This window comes from Stenella coeruleoalba (assembly GCF_951394435.1).
Source record: "Stenella coeruleoalba genome assembly, chromosome: 6".
NCBI classification, from domain to species: Eukaryota; Metazoa; Chordata; class Mammalia; order Artiodactyla; family Delphinidae; genus Stenella; species Stenella coeruleoalba.
Window position 1 is genome coordinate 108,693,348 of NC_137151.1, and position 21,556 is coordinate 108,714,903.

The following is a 21,556-nucleotide window of genomic DNA, read 5'->3' on the forward strand; positions in this document are numbered from 1 at the left end:
CCAGGAAAGGATGACTGTGTGTCCCAGGGCTGATGACCGCTCTGGCAAGTCCCCTTGTGGGGGAGGGAGTGACAGCCCCTCAGCCCAGCGTCCACATGGCTTACACACATGAGCACTCGCAGGGCTGCTCACAGCCAGTCGGGGTTGAGACCATGAGCCCTGCAGGCACAGGGACCTGAGTTCCAATTCTAGCTTCACCACTTAGAACTTTGTGACATTGGAAAAAACACTTACCCTCTCTAAGCCCCCCTCTCTTGGTATAAAATGGAGTCAATAACCTCCCAGGGTTATTATGGGGACTGAATAATACAAGGATGTCAGGCACAGGACACAGGGCCTGGCACCCAGGAACGGCTCCATAGGTGGGGACCACACCATCATCCTCCCGCCCTGCCTTACAAGAAAGAGCTGGGTCTTCTCCTACCAGTGAACTCGCTGTGTGACCCTAGAGACGTCACATTGTTTCTCTTGGCTGTGATTCTTCCTTTGTAGAAGGAGAGAGCTGGGCAGCTGAAGCCAGAAGCTCGTTCTTGGCCTCTAGACCCACAAGGAATCACGTCATTTTCAAATACTCATGGCAGAAGAAGGGGCTGTCTTCAAGATGACCAGTGACCTGAAGGGTGAGTGTGTGCTGAGAGAGTTTCTGGGGCCGAATTGGGGGAGAGGTGAGGGGTCTTGAGAGCCTTTCCTTCAGAGCCCTCACCGTCTGAGGTCTGATGTCCACCATCCTCCCCACAGCTGTCATCTCTGCCATCCTCCAGGGCTATGGGGGTGGGCAGCAGCCGGTGACAGACACCAGTGCTGAACTGCACAGACTCTGTGGCTGCCTGGAGCAAGTGCTGCAGGTAGGGCCCTCCCCTCCCCCCCACTCTCCCATCTCTCCAGGTCCCAGTAACCAATAACCGAATGGGCTTTCCCAGATCCTGAGGGAAGAGCCACTGCCTCTCTTCATTACCACGCACTACCTCATCTCTGTCAATCGGCAAACCCTTCCTGACATCTAACCTCACCCTTGGAGGCTGTCACTGTAGCCTGGGAAGTGAGGTGGGACAAGGCTGGGGCAGGGTTAGGGGGGGCTGGGTCAGGTGGGGCTGTCTAAAGACAAAAGTTTCAGAGGCACAGGTGTCCTCGGGCTGGCCTTCCTCGCTTCTGGTTAGAGCCCCAGTCATCACTATCACTAGCTTTTATTGAGCACATATTATGTGCCCAGCTAAGCCCTTTACATGCCCATCTTGTTTAATTTTCCTTCTAACCCACTGAGGTGCTTGATGACCAGCCCATCCCCCCCCACACACACACACTCTTCCTACTTCTCTGACAATGTGCATGTACATGTGTGGTGTGAGTGTGCATGTGTGTGAGGTGTGTGTGTGTGTGGTATATGTTGTGTGCCTGTGTGGTCTCCTGCCAGTCTGCCCCTCATGTGCCGCACTCCAGTCACACTGGCCTCCTTGATCTTCCTAAAGCAGAAAAGCACCTACCTCAGGGCCTTTGCACTTGCTATTCCCTCTGCCTGGAAAGCTCTTCACCCAGAAATTTGGATGGAACCTTTTCTCGTTTCCTTCAGATCTGGACTTGAACAGAGCCTCCTCAGTGAGGCTTTCTCTAGACACCTTAATCTACATTTTTTAACACACACACCACACATACACACCACACACTCACACACCGCACACACATCTCACACGTGCATGCACACACCGTGCACTTTCCACTCCCTTTCCCCACTTTATTTTTTTCCTTATCAGTCAGTGCAATCTAACATACTATATGTTTTGCTTATTCCGTTTGTTCATTGTTGTATCCTCAGGGCTTAAAACAGGGCCCAGCACATAGTAAGTGCTCAATAAGTATTTCTGGAATGAATGAATGAATGAGAACACTGAAAGCTCAAAGAGGTCAAGCAGCTTGCTCCCGGTTACACAGCCAGCAGGGGCAGACCAGGACCTGAAGTGGGCCTGTCTGCACGAGCCCTTTCCGCTATACTGCTCAGCGTGCTGGAACGCAGACTGTTCTGGGAGGAAGCATTTCCACACTTTCCTTTCCCTCATCTCGCTCCCAGTTTGACCAGAAAGAGCAGAAGAGCTTCCTGAGGCCTCGGAAGGATTACTGGGACTTCCTCTGCACAGCCCTGTGGCGGCAGCGGGGCGACATGGAGCCAGTCCACTTTGTCCACTCACAGGACAAGGTATCCAGGGCCAGGTGGCAGGGGGGCTGGCCTCGATGTGATGGGGTCATGCCCCCAGGTCCGTGACGAGGATGGCTCGGTGGCCGGAGGGGACACCGGCCTGCCCGAGGCTCCTTTCTCACCCATCCTAGCTCCACTGACCATAGCCCCCCTCACCTGGTCCTCACCTGTCGTTAGCCCTGCCCTCACACCCCTCCGGTCACCCCCTTTCCTCCCACAGCCTCAAGTCCCAGGACACCCTTTCTCATGCACCACTCATTCTAGCTTTTCTCCCTCTGTGCTGACTGCGTCCCCTCTGTCCTAATACCACCATCCCCCCACTTGTCCCGTGTGCTGTGCAGTTGAAGACCCCGCTGGGAAAAGGCCGAGCCTTCATCCGCTTCTGTCTCGCCCACGGACAGCTGGCCGAGTCCCTGCAGCTCTGCCTCCTGAACCCAGAGCTAACCAGGTGGGGCCACTGATACCATCCGAGCCCGTGGCCCTCCTTCGGGAAGATTCCTCTTTACCCCTAGAAGGGTGGTTTGATATCAAAGATGACTAAAATAGGGCTTCCCTGGTGGCGCAGTGGTTGAGAGTCCTGATGCAGGGGACACGGGTTCGTGCCCCGGTCCGGGAGGATCCCACATGCTGCAGAGTGGCTGGGCCCGTGAGCCATGGCCGCTGAGCCTGCGCGTCCGGAGCCTGTGCTCCGCAACGGGAGAGGCCACAGCAGTGAGAGGCCTGCGTACCACACACACAAAAAAAAGATGACTAAAATAAGGGTCATAAAGGGAAAGCCGAGGAAGAAAGGGCAGAGGGGAGGTTAGAGCCCCAGTCCTGGTAGCACCATGATGCTCGGCCTCCTGGTCCCCAAGGACCACCCTGTCTGGGGAACCATCCCACTGTGGTGTGAGTGGAGGTAGATTCTCTGAGGTTGGGGGTGGCAATAGCACCAGAGCCAAAGGCCAAGGGGGCTGCTCCCTGTTAACACAGGGAGTGGTATGGCCCCCGGAGCCCCCTGCTGTGCCCTGAACTCCAGGAAGACATCCTGGACTCCCTCTATGCTCTCAACGAGGTGACCTTCGACTTGGACCTGCAACGGCCAGACTTGGATGGAGCCTGGCCCATGTTCTCAGAGTGAGTGGGGGCAGCGTGGAGGGAAGCTTCTTTTCAATGCCTGCTCCCATTACTACCACCCCCCAAAACTAACCCCAGGCCCTCAACCCCCAGCCCCATCTTTTCCTCCCTCTCTTCTTACTCCCTGACTCCCGATTCTCCACCTCCCTAGCCTTCTGTTTTCCCAGTGCCATCTTAGGATGTCCCATGGTGCTGCACAGAGAACACACTCATTAAAGAGTTGTTGGGTGGTTGGGGTCGACGGTTAGAAGGATGAATGGATGTTGAGATGTTGAAACGGAATGGAAGAATGGATGGAGGGTAGGATGCGTGGGTGGATGGAGAGAAGGATGCATGCATGAGGGTGGAAGGGCAGGAAAGTGGGATGGGTGGTGGGATGAATGGGTGGTTGGAAAGATGGGGTATCCTGCATCTGAGGACCAAGACCACTGCTGGAGAGAGGTCCAGGGTCCCCCCGCTTCTTTCACTTTCAGGTCCCGCTGCTCCAATTCCAACTGGACCCCGGGAAGAAGACCCAGAAAGATCAAAGATTCCCCTAAGGAGGTGCCTCTTCCCAACCTTCAGCCTAGTTGCCTCTTCTCTATCTCTGTTGGGACCCCCAGGTTGAGAAGTAACTGAGCCCTGACCCAGCTGGACAGAGAGGGAGAGGCCAACATGTGGACCTGGGGCTAGGGAGCCACAGAAGCCAAGACTCATATTCGTTAAGGTGGTGAGGATGTCAGGGAGAGAAGGGAACCGCTGGCAGCACCTGCAGGCGCCACTGGAGCCCCTGGGAGGAGGGAAAGCTGGGGAGGGCGACCAGAAGCTTCCAGGAAACAGCCCAGGGAGACAACCTCTGCTGGACAATTTGCAAACATCCCAGTTCAATTCAGGGAGCGATTGAAGAGCCAGATTGCCTGGTTGATATCCCAGCTCCATGCCTTCCTAACCAGGGTCCTTGGGCGCATAACTTGTCCTGCCTCACGGGGGGATCGTGAGGTCGCACTGAGACAGCCCAGGTGCCGCACAGAGCAAGGCTCCTGCTCCGTGGCCAGTAAGCGGTAGCCTGTGGTTATCATCTTTCCACAAGCTTGCTTTGCACCCCCGCCAGCTTCCAGGCCCCAGGTGCAGATACTGTGACTCAGTCTCTGACCTAAAGGAGTTCCAGGTCTGCTGGGGAGACAGACCCTAAAGGAACACACCGCAACACAAGTTAAGTGTAGTGACCAGACACCCCCAGGAACGTGGGAGAACAGAGGAGGCTTCTTGACAGAGGTGACTTTTAGGGGCTGTCGGTCTATTTAAGCTTTCACCACAACCCTATAAGGAAGTATTATTATTCCCATTTTACAGACCAGAAAATGGAGACACAGAGAAGTCAAGTTCAGGGGGGAAGATCAGAGGAGAGTGGTGGGAAGAACTAAGGGGAAATCAGATCGATGCAGAAGATGGAGGTAAAGGAGGGAGAAGGATTCCAGCAAGAGGCGAGGAAGAAAAGGGCGTTGAGGAGCACTCTGCTCAGATCAAAGCCTGGGCCTCATGTCACCTGGGGTGTTTTTCAACATTCAGATTCCTGGGCCCTCCCCCAGATCTGCTGAATCAATATTTCCAGTGGGAGGACCAGAAATCCATATATTTAGCAAACCCACTGGATTAGGGCTGTGGCCTCTCCCAGGCACCAGGTTGGTGAATTGGTGCTGAGAGGGATGACGGGTTTGCGGCTTCTCTGCAGATCTCACCCACATATGGAGACCCCACAGGAGGCCACCCAGAGGAGCCACATACCAGGCAAGCCAGTTCCCTGCGAGATGCACCCAGGGAAGACAGGTTGGCTGGACTCCCCAGGTCCCAGCAACACAAGCATCAGCCCCTCTTTTTGGAAAAGAAGAAAGAAGATCCCAGGAGGCTTGGGCCTCCCCAGAGCATGTGGGAACTAGAGGGGGAGGAGCTTCAGCAAAACCAGGAGAAAGGAGCTCCAAGGACGGGGATGTGCCTGGAGAACTCAACACCTAGCATGCAGGGACAGGGCAAGGGGGCCAAAGGGACTCTGAAGGAGGTGATAGGGACAGATACTGAGGGCAGGGGGGGTTTGCTGAGTGCAGAGGGCCAGAGAACAATAGATGGGACTTATGAAGGGGAAGCAGAGAGGAGTCATACCCATAGGCTGCTGGCCTCCAGCCCCAAAGAGATGATAAGGGATGCAATGTCAGGGAGCCGTCAGGGCGGGAAAGTGCCCAGCAGCCCCAGGGAGTTCTGGGTCCTTCAGGGCCTGGAAACAAAGGAAGGCTCCACCACGGAGAAGCCCCAAGAGCAAATAGGAGTGACCAATGCAACCAGGAGAGAGGAACAAGCAGAGATGGCCTTGCAGGATGTGGTCAAGGTGAGAGCAGTTGAGCTCTGTACCTGTCTCTGCTCCCCATCTCTAACCTAGCCCACAGGTGGGTGTCTTCAAGGATGGCCCAGGGCCATTCCAGCCCACAGACCAATTTGCATTGGGCCACACAGGATCATTATGATCTGAGGATGCCTTTTAGAAGTTCTCCAGTTCATCACATGAAGAACACGCATTCTTCAGTTTACCACAATACCCACCTCTCCCTATTGCCTCACACCAGGCCCACTTTGTTCATCCTGCCCAGCCCCTGTAAGCATCTGAGTTTGTAATCCCTTCCCAACAGTTCTTCAGGGCAGTTGCTTGTTCTCAAGTTCCATAGCCCTCACTATTGGCAGGTGTCTTCCCAATATCTAGGCTCTGCTATTGCAGGCCCTACCTAATTGCTCCTGTAGATGTTTCCCTTCAAGGTCACCCAAATTGTTTTCCAGCCTTCCTTCAGCATCCTTCCTCGCCTGAATCTTCCAGATCCTTGAGGTCTGTAACTTCCATTCTTTAGCGAAGGAAGAAATGGTGGCTCCAGGCTCACCCAGGGGCAGAGCCAAGCACCACAGCTCCCAGCGCTGTCCCCAGTCCTGCTCTCCACCCAAGGGCTGTTTCACATGGTCTGGGGTCTCACGGGGGTGTTTGTCAGGTCAGGCCCCGGGCTGGGGTCTCTGCCCTCCTCCTTCAGCTTCCGTTTCCCCTCCTTTTACCCTCTCCCTGCCCTCAGAGTCTCAGACATGGGCTCCAGAAAACCAAGGAGCAGGCCCAGCACCAGGAACAGCTGCTGAAGGAGCAGGAAGGGGAGCTGAAGGCACTGCAGGAACAGCTCAGCAGGTAACCTAGGCAACCACCAGTGCCACGGGGCATGGGAGCCAGGAGGCCGGGGGGCAGGAGGCTCACATTCACGGTCATGCCAGCAAGCGTTGCACCAGGCCCTGTGCGGGCACAGCTCTGGCATGCCGTACATACAAGAAATTGTTCCCACCCTTAGGGTGTTCCTGCCCCCCTCCCCTCCCCTCCCCTTTGCCAGCCCCCTCCCTCGCTGGCCTCCCTCAGTAGCCCCAGGAGAGGTCTATGCGTCCCATCCCTCCCTTCCCTCCCACACTCACCTTTGCGCCCTTCTGCTGCCTCTTCTGGGCTCCCCTCTCTCTTTTCCATCCACACAGCCTCCCTCTCCCACCACACTCCTGCCCCACTATCTCTCTCAGTCTCCCTCTTTGCTTCTTATTTTCCTGTTCCCTATTGTACGGTCGCTCTTTCACCCTCTTGGTTACAGTAATCACAACTATCATCACTGAGCACTTACTATGTCCCTGGCACTGTTCCAGGTGCTTCCTGGTAACAATCTCAGGAGATCGGTCCTCCAAGGACCCCCACTTTATAGAAGAGGCGGCTAAGGCTCAAAGACCCACCTAACTCACCCAACATCAGCTAGTTAGTAGAGGAGCTGAGATCCAGACCCTACAACTGTCTCCAGAACCAGCGGGCCTACAAGCTGCCCCGTCAGCCAGTATCCCCAGTGCCGGTGTGTCAGTCTCCTGTCTCTCCCCTCAGCCTCTCTCAGCATCTGGCATCTTCATCCTGCCACCATCACCTTCACCTCAAGGACGTGTTTTGTCTCTGCGTTCCCCCTCAGTCTCTCAGTGTCTCAGTTTCTTTGCCATAATTTATTTTTAAAGAAATTATGACACCATGCAAAGATCTTCCTTCGTCTGACTCAGTCTCTGTGTGTGTCTCTCCCTTGGTCTCCACGTGCCTCAGTCTGCCCGCCTGCCTGGTCTCTCCACTTGACTGACACCTGCCCTGACCCCCAGGGGAGCCTGCATAGCTGTGATTCAGACTGAATCACAGAGCTGTCTACTGGCTGCTTAATAGGCTGCGAGAGGCCCGGGGGCCCAGGAACCAACCCCAAAAGGCCCCCGGGGACTCCTCCCACCAGACTCTCAGCTGAGTCCTGTGGTTTGGTCAGGAAAGAATCCCATGATTCAGGCCCTAAGTGAGTGCAGGGGCCTTGCCCACTCAAGGCCATCTCTGGGAATCAAAGCAGGCTGGAGGGAGAAGCCAGGAGGCTCCAGGGAGACTGCCCAGCCCCAGGCTGCTCCCTGAGGCTGGGGGAGCCCTTGTTTCACAGACCCCTGCCCTGCCCCCATCATCCCGTCCATCATTCGGTCATTCCACAGACACTCGGAGCCAGACCTGTTCTATGTGCTGAAAATACTCTCACGGACAAAACAGATAAAATGCCTGCCCTTTTGGAGCTTACATGCCAGTGGGGGAGGCAGACGATAAATACAAGCAAGTAAAATGCGTAGGATGCAGGTTGGGATAAGTTCTAAGAAGAAAAAGATAAAGCAGGGAAGGGGAATGGGAAGTGTCAGGGGTGACATTTTAGATGAGGTGGCATGGCCAAGGGAGCCTCCCTGGAAAGGTGACATTTGAGTCAAGACCTGAAGGAGCTGAGGTCTGAGCCATTGGATATGTGGTCAAGGAATGTTCCAGGCAGAGGGAACAGCAAGGGCAAAGTCTCTGCCGTGGGTATGGGCATGGCATCAAGGACGCCACTGTGGCCCCAGTGGAGTGAAGGAGGGGAGGGCTGTAGGAAAAGGTCAGGTGGGTAACAGGAGACCCTAGCAGGTCATCAAAAGGACCCTGGCTTTGACTTGACTTTGAACCACTGAGAGTCCTGAGCAGAGGAGGGACATGATGTGACTCTCTGCATGTTAAAAATATGTTTCTCTGCTTTGAAAAAACAATTCAGTGGTTTTTAGTGTATTCACCAAGTTGTGCGTCCATCCCCACCATCAATTTTAGAATATTTTTATCACCCCAAAGAGAAACCCTGTACTCATTAGCAGTCACTGCCCATCTCTCCCCAGCCCTCCAGCCCTAGACAACTGCCAATCTGCCTTCTGTCTGTGTGAATGTGCCTATTCTGGGCTGACATGTGCTTCAAGGACTCACGCCTGCTGCTCCGTCGAGCTGGTCTGTAGGCTAGCAGGGGTGGAAGCGAGGAGACTGGTGACGAAGGGGAGCTGGGATGCACTGGAGGCGTGAAGGAGCCGCTGGATCCTGGATCCAACGTGAGGTCGGGCTTCCCGAGGGATGGCTGTGGGGTGTGAGAGAAAGAAGGAAGTCAAGAATGACTCCCAGTCTTCGGCCTGACCGGCTGGAGAACTAGAGTCCCTGTGTGGCAGAGCAGGTCGGCAGGGAAGGCTCAGGCATTGGGTTAGGAGCCTGCTAAGTTCAAGACCCCTGTTAGACTCTAAGTGGATCCTTGGGTGGGTGGCTGAGTGTGGAGTTGGGGAGAGAGGCTGGGCCGGGGGACCCAGCAGAGAGTCATCGGAATGCGGTGGTAAGTTACAGAAGCCCCTGAGGCCTGGACAAGAACGCGTCCCCTGCCTCCTGGGATCCAGGGAACTTAGACAAACCCCTCACCCCTGGGAAAGTGGCCGTGGGCTTCGAGCTGGTGACGGCATCTCACCACCAGCAAAGAGAAGGACACGGGGGCCCAGGCGGTTAATGAACAGTATTTACTGTGCCTCTGCTATGGCCACGTGGGGGGACAGAAGGGAACAGAACAGGCAGTGTCTGCGCTCACACACCTAGGGAGATGTAGGGAGACAGACAATAGATCAACAAATGGAAATATGCTGTCAGGTGGTCATGGGCCCCGTGGGGACTAGAGAGAGAGAGAGGGACAGGAGAATCATCTAGAATTGGAGTCAGGGAAGCCCTGTCTGAGGAGGTGACATTTGAACAGAAATCCCAACCACAGGAAGAGCTGAACCATGCAGGTATCTCGAGAGGAGTGCAGCGGGGACCGGCAGATGCAAAGGCCCAGGAGACATGAGCTTGGGGACAAGCAGGCCTGTGGCTGGAGCAGAGGCTCCCACGTGGTGGAGAAGCAGAGGGCTCTCGTAGTCTGACTTGGGTTTCTGAAGGACTGCTCTGGCTGTGGTGTGGAGAATAGACTTAAGGTGGGCAGGGGTGCAGAGCCCCAGGCTAGACACAAAGGTGAGACACAGCAGGCCCCAGAGCAGACCAGCTGGGGGCTATAAAAATACACTTGGGCTTCTGATACCCACTCCCCAGCTGTCTGGCTGTGGGGCGCCAGGACACTGACCTTCCCTCTTTGGCCCAAGGTCCCTGATTTGCAAAAGGAGATGGCTGGATCTCTTGCAGCTCACATGATCTGTGAGACCATCTTTCCAAGCAAATGGATTTCCTCTGCCCTCTGGGTTAGACCTCAAAGCAAAAGAGATTAGGACAGGTACAAGTGGAAGGTCCTCAGATGGGGAATTAGGCAAACATCAAATCTTCCCCCCACCTTGGGTGGCAGCATTGAGCTCCTTGGAGGCATGTCACAGGACCATAAGTATCCACCCCTCTCTCCTACCTGCTACCCACTTAGCCCTGGTGCCACAAACCACCGGTGATCAGGGCCCTGCGTGGATGCAGGTGTGGGGAGGCAAGAAGAGATTAGAGCTGGACAGGCCTGCATTCAGATTTTTGCTCCCCTCACTTATCAAGCTGTGTGACCCTGGGCAAGTGTTACTCCCTCTCTGAAGCTCTGTTTTCTTTCCTGTGAAATGATGATCATATCACCTGTCCCATAAATTTGTGAAAATTCAATGAAACAAGGCTATAAAGCACTAAGCTCAGTGCCGGGCACCTAGTAGGTACTCAGTAGACTTTAATTCCTTCCATGTCCTCTCCTGCCCTAGGAGTGTCTGTCACCCCCATAAATACTTTAAATACTTAAAATGCTTCAATGGCTTCCTTTGCCCTGTGATCAAACTCCACTCCTTCTGGGGCCCCTGAGGGACCCTGCCTACCTCCCACCTTGCCTCCTGCCTCCCCAGCCCTGCCATTCACGGAACTACAGTGTCACTAGCCCTTCTTTCATTTCCTCAAACAAGCCATGTTCTTGCCAACTTGCAGAACTTTGCATGTGCCCTTGGCTGGCTTTACATGGCTACCTCCTCGTCTTTCAGATCTGCTTAAATGTCGCCTTGTCTAAGAAGACCTCCTGAGCATCCCCTCCACTCTGCATCTTGGCCCCTCCTTTGTCACTGTCACACAATTACCTTACTGGTCTATCACAAAGAAACACACTAACCTCAGTGGTCACATTAGGGCCTGGCCACACCAGAGACCCAGGGATCACTGGGCAAGTAAACTAGCTTAGGAAAATGAAATCCTAATACTAAGAAACGAAGAGGCTGAAGACTAGAATGTCCGTTAAAAGTCACTTCTCCCTAAGGCTGCGGGAACTGGCCTTTTGGGAATTTTGGTGGCTAGCTGTGTCGGTTTGATTTCATGGCCCGCTCAGCTTTCCTCCCTGCAGCATACTACATGGCTGAATTTTTTAAATTATAACTCAATTCCTTGTCAAGCCTCTTCCCCTCAAACACACTCAGCCAGGGGCACGGGTACACACACACAAACACACACACACACACATACACCCGCGCGCGCGCAAGCGCAAGAAAGAAAGAGAGAGCATCCAGAGATCACAGGATGGGCACGGCCGTTGCAACACCCGCCCATCTGAGCCACAGAGTAAGAGCCTGGGACCTGGGGTTGGGACCTTTTTATTTCCAGTCCATTACATTTCTTGGAACCTTCTAGGAAGCCACTAAAGACAAAAGCAAGAGGCAAGAATAGAGCTGAAGAGTTTCCAAGCCCAAACTGAAACGGAAATTTAAGAAAGCCATAGGTTAAGATGACTTTTTTAAATTGAAAAGACAATGTAATGAAATTTTTCAAAATATTTTAAAGCCAAAAAGTCACTTCAAATCGTACACCACTTACTCCTTTTCCCCAAACACCACAAATGTTTTCGGCAGGCACAGCCCGTCTGGCCTGGGTTCCCAGACACCCACTTCCCCCCAGAGAGCTGCCAGGATTGTGAACATGCCTTCCAGAAATTACATTTTAAAATGGAAATGTTTAAAAAAAAAAAGAAAAAGAAGGAAAACAAATGAAAATGTTGGCTTGTGCCCTCTAACGGAACAGGCAAGGCGAGGCCCTGTTTTCACTGCTCTGAACGGTTGATGAAGAGACAATCTATAGGTGTCAGGCCACACAGTGCCTGGTTCACTGTGGTGTGCGTGTGGAGGGGGTGGGTGGGTATGTGTTTTGTGCATGTGTGTGTGATGTGTGTTATGATGTGTGTGTGGTGTGTGTGTGGTATGTGGTATATGTTGTGGTGTGTGTAGTGTGTGTGTGCTGTGTCATATGTGTGGTGTGCGTGCGTGGTGTCTAGTGTGGTGTGTGTGCCTGTATGTGTTGTGAATGTGTGCTGGGTGTGGTGTGTGTGTGCTGTGTTGTGAATGTATGGTGTGTGGTGTGCGTGTGTGTGTGCTCACTTCAGCTGCAGGGGGCATCACCAGCTTCCCTGGTGGGGCTCCCTGTCAGGCAGAGGCCCAGCCCAGCTCAGACACACATGCTGCGCTTTTCCCTTCACAACTCAGTCTTCCTTCTGCGCCCAGGTGTCAGGAAGAGAGGGCCCGGCTGCAGGCGGAGCTGGAGCACAAGCAACAGGAGGCTGAAAGGAAGGGTGCCATGTATGAGGAGGAGCTTGGCGGGCAGCGGGACCTGGTCCGGGCCATGAAGAGGCGGGTGCTGGAGCTGATTCAGTAAGGGTGGGACACTGGGGACGGGGGGCGTGGTACAGCAGCTCTGGACCTTTTGTATGTACTAACTCATTTTCTGCCTTCAGCCATCCCCTGCTGTTATTCCCTTCTTTGTTTTGTTTTTTTTTTATAAATTTATTTATTTTTGGCTGCATTGGGTCTTCGTTGCTGCACACGGGCTTTCTTTATTTGTGACGAGCAGGGGCTACTCTTCATTGCAGTGCGCGGGCTTCTCATTGCTGTGGTTTCTCTTGTTGTAGAGCACGGGCCCTAGGCACACAGGCTTCAATAGTTGCAGCACGTGTGCTCAATAGTTGTGGTTCACGGGCTCCAGAGCGCAGGCTCAGTGGTTGTGGCGCACGGGCTTAGTTGCTCCGCAGCATCACATTGGCTTCTTTCACTTAGGAATATGCATTTAAGTTTCCTTCATGTCGTTTCTTTTCTTTTATTTATTTATTTATTTTTGGCTGCATTGGGTCTTCGTTGCTGAGTGCGGGCTTCCTCTATTTGCGGCGAGCGGGGGCTACCCTTCATCGTGGTGCACAGGCTTCTCATTCAGGTGGCTTCTCTTGTTGCGGAGCATGAGCTCTAGGCGCTCGGGCTTCAGTAGTTGTGGCACGCGGGCTTCAACAGTTGTGACGCACGGGCTTAGTTGCTCTGCGGCGTGTGGGATCTTCCTGGACCAGGGCTCGAACCCGTGTTCCCTGCATTGGCAGGCGGATTCTTAACCACTGCACCACCAGGGAAGTCCCTATTCCCATGTTATAGATGAGAAAACCGAGGGCCAGAGAGGCTGGCTTGGCCACCAAGGACACACAGCATATAAGTTGCATAGAGTCCTCTGCCTCTAAGGCAAGCTACCCTCCAACCCCCACATACACACACACCAACCAAGGTTAGGAGAAGGGAAAGGAGCCCATAGGTTAACCGAGAAGTAATCGCATGTCCTACACCTGCCTGCCTACTGGACTTCCTCAGACGACTGGGCCTGTGGCCCATCTTGGGTCAGCTGTCCTGGGTTCCAGAGGATGAGCTCACCAGGATTAATCCTGAACCACTAAGCTCACTGCAGGACGGATAAAATGTGTAAAACCTGCTTTCTACCCTTCAGTCTAGTGAGGAGATAACGCACTATATACATTATACTTTCACCTCCTTCAGGAAGTAGGAGACCATTGAACTCAGGTTCCATTAGAATCGGAAGGTTACTGAGGGATCATCTAGGACTAAATCCTCTTGCACAAAATCCAAGTGATTAAAGATGAGAAAAGGGAGAGATCAGCCTGGAAAGAAGAAAGAATTTAAGGAATTTAATTTAAATTTAATTTAAATTTAAATTTAATTTAAATTTAAGGAGCTGTCAACCGGGAGGAAGCTAATAAAAAATTAGCTATATATCTCACAAAAGAATTTAAGGTAGCTAACAATAAGACATATATATTGTGTATATGTGCATGCGTACACACATACAGACACACACACACACACACACACATATATAGTTAAAGAAAAACAGAAGATTTAATGAAAGATGAAAAATATATACTCCTGAAGTTTTAGGGTTAGAACTTAGCTCTGAACATCTTGATAGCAGGATGGAAAAGGGAAACACAGAAAGTTTCACTGTCCATTCAAAGGAGCAATACCAGTTCATCCGGAGGGACAAATGTTTTTCCTAGTGCTAAAGAAATTCATCACAAGGCCCCAAACCACATAACACAATGTTCCTCCCAGAAGCGTTGTGGAAGATATGGCCTTAAGCAAAAAAAAAAAGATGGAGCATGAAGGTTGACTTCTGTGTCAAGATGGTAGACTGACCACACGTTATCCAGTCTCCATCCTGAGATCTCACTAAAATGACTGTAAAAGAGTAAAACATAAACAGAGAGAAAGGTGAAGGAGCCAACCACAAATGAGAGATTTCAGCTAATTTCCAGAAGCCAGAAAACAGATGGAAAAGTGGATACTGGATTTAGCCCAAGTTAGAACTTCAGGGCCCAGAGACACCAAGAACACAGATGGCAGAAGTGAGATGAGGGGCAGAAATCAGGAAAATTAACTGATAAAGTCATTAGAAAGAGCAGTGTACAACCCGTGCTTTCTGCCTGCCTCCTCCACTGCAGAACATCTAACAGTGAGGGGCCTATCACCCAGGCAAATAACTAAAAGGTCTTTCTCTAAAGAAAGCCCCAAATAAAAGAGCAGAGCGTTCTGGCATTTGAGAGTCTGGAGTGGCAGGTAGCTCGCTACCCAATCCCTCCAATCATCCCCTTCTACTCCCTGGAGCTCTAGCAGCTTTTATTGCCTCTTTCTTTTTTTTTTTTTTTTTTTTTTCCTTTCGCGGTACGCGAGCCTCTCACCATTGTGGCCTCTCCCGTTGCGGAGCACAGGCTCCAGACGCGCAGGTTCAGCGGCCATGGCTCACGGACCCAGCCGCTCCGCGTCCTGTGGGATCTTCCCGGACCGGGGCACGAACCTGTGTCCCCTGCATCGGTAGGAGGACTCTCAACCACTGCGCCACCAGGGAAGCCCCCGATCTCCTCTTTCTTAAACATGAAATGACAACCAAGGATCCCCAGACATTGAAGAGAGGCTAGAAAATAAAGGGGAGTGACAAAGATAAACAAACAAACAAAAATGATCCATCTTCCATGATGCTGTGAAAAGCGACCATCAAAAGATGAGAAGCATTCTTGACAAAAATATGATCACTGAAATTATTTTTAATTCATTAGGATTAGAAGATAAAGATGACACAGTTTCTCAGAAAGTAGAATAAAAGCACAGATAAATGAAGACGTGAGAGAAATAGAGACATAGAGAATCAATCTAAGAGTTCTAATATCTTCTCCAACTGACAGGAATTCCAAAAAAGAAAAGAATAAAAAGGAGGTGATTATCAGATAGAAATATGAGACACTTTCCCAACTCTGATGGACATAGATCTTCAGATTTAAAGATTTCACTGAGTGACCAGCACAATAAAGGAGAGGGGTGGGTGGTAAACTACATCTAGATACATCATTGTGAAATTTCAGTAAAACAAAGATAAGGAGAATATCCTAAAAGACAGGTCCACTTATAAAAGGAGTAGAACCCAACAAATGTTAAGACTCAATGGTGTAATCCTTTCAAGTTCTGAGAAAAACTAGCTTTTGCCCTAGAATTCTGTATCTAGCCAAACTAGGGAGTAAGTGGGGAGGTGATAGAGGAAAGACATTTTTTCAGATAGACAGGTCACATAAAATTCACCTCCCACATAGCCTTTCTTAGGAAGTTAATTAAGGATGTGCTCCAAGAAAACAAGGAAATAATCCAAGAATGGAGAAGAGGCAGAATTCAGGAAATAGTAGCTCTAGCCCATGAGAGAAGAAAAGGGAATTCCCAAGATGACAAGGGGGCAGCAAGCCCAGGAAGCAGTCAGTTCAGGTTATAGCAGAAGTATTGAGGGCCCAGGAGGGAGGTCTCAGGGGAGAAGAGCATTAGAAGAATATCTGATATGATGAAGAATTAGGGGCGTGGGGGATTAGGCTATGTTAAAGGCAAGTCATGCAAAGAGCAAAGAAAGGCAATTAGAAAGTCCTAGAAAAACAGAAAATTTCCAAGAAGGGAAATGTTACATCTTAGCTTCAGTTGATGCAATATGCTTACATATTGTCTGATAATGTAAATACTATTCATTGATTTTTTTCAGTATTGGAATCAACCTAAAGACAAAGCACAGAAAACAATCATAATTATAGAACAAACCTAAATGTTACCACCTAAACAATATTAAGTATAGAACAGAATCCAACAGGAATTTCTGTGAAGATGGAGATGTCCTGATTTTGCCCTGTCCAATATGGTAGCTACTAGTCCCACGTAGCGATTGAGTACCTCAATGGCTGGTGCAACTGAAGTTTTAACTTTATTTAACTTTAATTAAGTTAAATATACACCTGATATCACTTATATGTGGAATCTAAAAAATACAACAAACTAGTGAATTAAACAAAAAGAAGCAGACTAACAGATACAGAGAACAAACTAGTGGTTACCAGTGAGGAAAGGAAAGGGGGAAGGGACAACATAGGGGTAGGGGATTTTTTTTAAAGGGGGTTATTATGGGATTACATGAAATCATGTGTGTGAAACTTTTGAAAATTGTAAAGTACTGTAGAATTTAAAGAATCACTAAATTTAAAAATTAATAAAATAAAAAGTTAAGTATACATCTAAACAGCCACGTGTGGCTAGTGGGTACCACATTGGATGTTGCAGGAATAAATAAGTTAGGAGGTTGAGAAGGAGGAAGCTGAAGAGCAGGGATGCTGGCACCATCGTAGTACAGAACGGCAGTCGTATGATGCTATCTATAGTCAATGAATGAGTGAGAAATAAATGTGTGAGTATATTCTGTAAAATTCCAACAGTAACCAATAGAGGAACCAAAAATGGGGACATAAGTGCACTGGGAGGAAGGAGGAGGAGTTAGTGAGGATGGTAATAAATAACCCATATCCTCAAATGTTAAGACTTGATGGTGTAATGCTTTCAAGTTCTGAGAAAAGCCGGCTTTTGCCCTAGAATTTTACATCCAGCCAAACTAGGAAGCAAGTGGGGAGGTGACAGAGGAAAGACATTTTTTCAGATAGACAGGTCACATAAAATTCACCTCGCACACTGCCCTTCTTAGGAAGTTAATTAAGGGTATGCTCCTTGTGATGTCAAGGAGCTCTATGGAAGATGTTCTTTCTTGATAAATCACGGAGGAGGAATATGAGCATATTACTTAAATATGGAAATAATATCAAGGAGAAAAAGCTAAAGCATGTAGGAAGTGGTTTGCTACTGAGTATGGGAAGGAGGTATATCTATTGCCTTTTGATATAAGTCCTTCCATACTGTTCGATTTTTAAATCGTACGTGTGTATGTCATTTTGATAAAAATGTTGAACAACCCATATTCTTAAACATTCTTTAAAACAACAGGATAGTTTTGCAGGAGCATAAATATATGTAACCACATATGTTACATGTCTTTCTCCATCACTATGTCTCTTTCTTGGTGTCTCCATCTTTCTCCATATTTGTCTCCCTCTCTGTCTGTGTCTCTGTCCCTGTCTGTCTCTGCATCTTTTCCCCTGTGTCTTTCTCTCTCCCTCTACATTGATCTCCCTGTCTGCTTCTCTGTGTGTCTCTGTCTCCTCCAACTCCCTGACTTCCTTTTTTTCTCTCTGAGTGCCTGTCTCTCCGTCCCTCTTTGTCTCCCTCTCCATTTCTGTGTCTCTTTCTGCTCCACTGTCTCTCATCTCTTTTGGTCTCTTTATGTGTATATCTCTGTGTGACTCCCTCTCTGTCTCTCTCTTCTTTGTTTCTGTGTATCTCTTTCTGTCCCTCTCCATCTCTCCGTCTGCGCATTTCCATATTTCTGTCTTGTGTGTGTGTGTGTGTGTGTGTGTGTGTGTGTGTGTGTGTTCACCTCCACCCACCCATCAGAGAGAAGGATAACCTGTGGCAGAAGGTCCAGCATCTCTCTTCCTTGGCCCCTGGATGCTGTGTTGTCTGTAACAAGATCTTTGGTCGGCTGTCTCGGCGGTACCTGTGCAGGTAATGGGTGGGGGGGTACAGAATCCTTCCTCTGGGACAACCCAGTTTCCACCAGCCCACAGCCCGCTGCCCACTCCAGGGAAGGGAGGGACACAGGAAATAGGCCTTTATGAAAGGCCACTTAAAGCTGGCTACTCATTTTACCCGACACTGCAGAGACATGAACAAGAACAGTGGAAAGGGGGCAGACAAGGAATGGCATCTGGAAAATGGGACTGGGTAACCCTTCCACAAATAGACTGATTAATCGATCAGCTAATCTCATCTGGGAAGAGATTTCCTGTACAGAGGAATCTGCTTCCCTCACCTTGCCCTGGAAACACAGTGGCAGGACAAACAGCAAGAGAGAGGACAGTGGGCTGTCAGGAGAACCTGCCATTTGGAGTTAGAGGACCCTGGAGGGGTGGGGCATTGGGACCCCTTTTAGGAAAGGGAAGGCCTCCTGAAACAGACCCAGGGCTATTCTGCTGGGAGATGGGAAACACACAGGTGGACACAAAGATGCTCGAACCCCATGACCCCCTCCCCCATACGCACCCACACATACCCACTCTTCCGCTTCTGCTCCCCAGGCTCTGCGGAGGCCTGGTTTGCCATGCCTGCTCTGTGGATTTTAAGAAGAAGGAGTGCCACTGCCCACCCTGCTCCCAGAGGAGAGAAGCCCAGGTCCTCTGACTGAGACCCACCCACCCCACCTGATCGGCCATCCCCTCGGCCCTTCCCAGCCCTCTTGTCTGACCAGTCCTGCTTTCTAGAAGTTGGCCATCTAACGTGGACAGCACTTGAGTGGACAGACCGTGGTGTGGAGGATGGAAGGAGCCGGGCTGGCAGTCAGGAAAGAGGTTCTAACCCTGCATCTCCCACTGGGTGACTTTGGCAAAGCTGTCAGGCTTTTTCCATAACATGAGGGAGTGGGCACCACCCTCTCTAAAGTCCCTGCAGGCTCAAAGTCCTTGTCCAAGAATAAGGCCTGGTGGCCCTGACGTTTCTCCTCTGCACTCCCTTCTCAGCCAGCCCATCCTTCGTGATACACGGGGGCTTCCTGTCTGCAGTCTCCTTCGGAGGTCTGCTTTCATTCTAAACAGCTTTCTTTAGGTACTATTAATGTATAATACACTTCACATAAACCTGATGAGTACAGTCTGATGAGTTTTGCCTTTAATATACACCCTGAAGCCATCACCATATTCAAAATAATAGACACACCCATCAGCCCCGTTTCCTTGTGCCCTTTGTCATCTCTCCCTCCCCCCACCTCTCCCCATCCCCGGGCAACCACTTACTTGCTTTCTGTCATTAGAGACTAGTTTGCATTTTCTAGAATTTTGTATAAATGGAATCATACAGTATATACTCCTTATTATCTGCCCTCTTTCACTTGGCATAATTATTTTATCATCCGTGTTGTAGCATATATCAAGTTCCTTTTTACTGTTGAGTAGTATTCCACTGCATGGATATATCCCAATTTATTTACACATTCACCTGTTGTTGATACCTGGGTTGTTTCTAATTCCAGGCTATTACAAATAAGTTTCCTATCTTCACCTGTGTACAAATCTTTGTATAGACATATACCTTTATTCCTCTTGGGTAAATGCCTAGGAAATGAAATGGCGAGGTGGTATGGTAGGTGTATGTTTAACTTTTAAGAAATGGCTGAGGGCTTCCCTGATGGCGCAGCGGTTGGGAGTCCGCCTGCCGATGCAGGGGACACGGGTTCGTGCCCCGGTCCGGGAAGATCCCACATGCCGTGGAGCGGCTGGGCCCGTGAGCCATGGCTGCTAAGCCTGCGCGTCCGGAGCCTGTGCTCCGCAGCGGGAGAGGCCACAACAGTGAGAGGCCCGCGTACCACAAAAAAAAAAAAAGAAAAAAAGAAATGGCTGAGTTATTTCCCAAAGAGATTGTACGTTGTACCTTCCCACCAAGAGAGTGTGGGAGTCCCAGTTACTCCCCAGGGTGTTTGGTTTGGGGGGCAGGAGGGGAGGCTTGAGTCTCTCTGCCCTTCCCTTCCAACCACTATGCTGACTTGATGGGTCCCAAGTTGTGAGCACCCAGAAGAAGGGGCTGATCTAGGTAACTCTCTATGCAGTGCTTACTCAGCTAGACTTTAATATTAAAGATAGTTGATGAGGACTCGTTTAGCTCCATGGTACAAGATCATATCCCCTGACTGCCCAAGAAGTCTTACACGAATTATGATCATTCAGTGGTCACCCAGTTGTGGTGCTTTTGACAACGCTGTTTCAGAAGAAGTGTGGGCCCCACTGTATGACAAGGCGATTAGCTGCCCTAGCTGGGCTCCAGGGCAGACTTTGTGGTCCCCAAGAGGCATGCATGCTGTCTCTGTCCCCTCTGCCTCATGCAGACTGCCAAAGCCTCTGCCAAAGCCTCTGCAGCGGTTGGGCAACCCTGTCAATCTGACCAGAGCCCATGCACCGCCCCTTGGGGTAGGCCGCCCAAAGTTGCATCCCATTACCATCTCAAGAGGAAGAGTTTTGTAACAGCAGTTCCTGCCCTGGAGAGCTGGTGAGAACTTCTCCTTATCAAAGGCAGTGAGGAGGTGGGGGGCAGGGATGGAGGGAGTAAGGGGCAGAGCTGGGGCTCCCGGAGCCATCAAGGCAATAGAATCACCCCTGCCCTAAAGGACAGCGGTCCCTTTCTGGAGGTTCGACTTGCTCAGACACTGTTATTAGGGCAGGTTCTTATTACTGCAGAATACATCATATTCTAGTAGGAACTCCAGCATGGAGTTCAGACTTACCTGAGGAACTGATGGGGGAGAGGGGAGCTAGCTGAAGCCTATGTTCTACGAGGTAGCAAGATGCTCCTGGACAAGAACTCAGGAGGAAATCAGGGGCCAGGAATGGGGGAGCTTGACCTTCACCCCCTGTTTGGGAGGGATGGAAGGGCAATGCTGAAGACCAGCCTCTAGCTCAACACTGCCCCCCAAGGAGTCCCCACCAGGTCCAATGGAGAGCACAGAAGCTCCACAAAGATATTGGGAAGCTCATTAGGCTCTGGGGACCCTCCGGCAGAAGGTTCCACAAGGGTCACCATAGACTATCCCAGAGCGTGGCACTGAAAGGGCACCAGTTCCCCAGTGGTGAGTCCAGAGCACACGTCTAGCCCAGCAGTACCAGAGGAGCCCCTGGGGGACACCTCCAACAGACTCTCCCAAATTCCTGGGGCGCATTCTACAGGGGGGGTAAGCCCTGCATGAACACACGGGGTCTGAAACAGTGCAATCTGGGTTATTGCTGTTGATGTGCCTTCATTTGTGCTCACAGGCTGGGGGTGCCCTGGGAAATATGGGCGACATAATTATTTCTTTAAATTAGATGTCACTCGGATGCACTAACGTACATTGGTTTCCTCACTTTGTCAGTTCATTCAGTGCTCAACAAAATGATATCAAGCACCTAGGGTTTGCCAAACACTGTGTGTGTCTGGTTTGGGGAGACGAAAATTTCATATATATATCTCTATATATATCTATATATATGAAATCCCTGCTTTCAAGAACCTCACATCAAGGAGGAGGAAGCAGCCAAACTGATGATTGTAAGTCCCCGAAATTGGTGCCATTGTAGAGGCAAGCCCGGGGGACGCAGAGGAGGACAGAGGGGGGCGGCAATGCATGGAGGTGATGACTGGGCTGAACTG

At 50.7% G+C, this 21,556-nt stretch overlaps 1 protein-coding gene across 1 annotated transcript; it reads left to right on the forward strand.

The window, feature by feature from the left end:
- Positions 1 to 574: 574 nt before the first annotated feature.
- Positions 575 to 18,595, forward strand: RUFY4 (RUN and FYVE domain containing 4; the record flags this gene model as incomplete). The annotated part of the gene is made up of 11 exons (XM_079925340.1): positions 575 to 620; positions 739 to 845; positions 2,063 to 2,188; positions 2,530 to 2,636; positions 3,161 to 3,304; positions 3,778 to 3,847; positions 5,016 to 5,663; positions 6,388 to 6,494; positions 12,155 to 12,301; positions 17,780 to 17,890; positions 18,463 to 18,595. 11 exons carry the CDS (start codon positions 575 to 577, stop codon positions 18,563 to 18,565), a joined length of 1,716 nt encoding a protein of 571 aa, XP_079781466.1. The 3' UTR covers positions 18,566 to 18,595.
- Between the last annotated feature and the right edge of the window lie 2,961 nt (positions 18,596 to 21,556).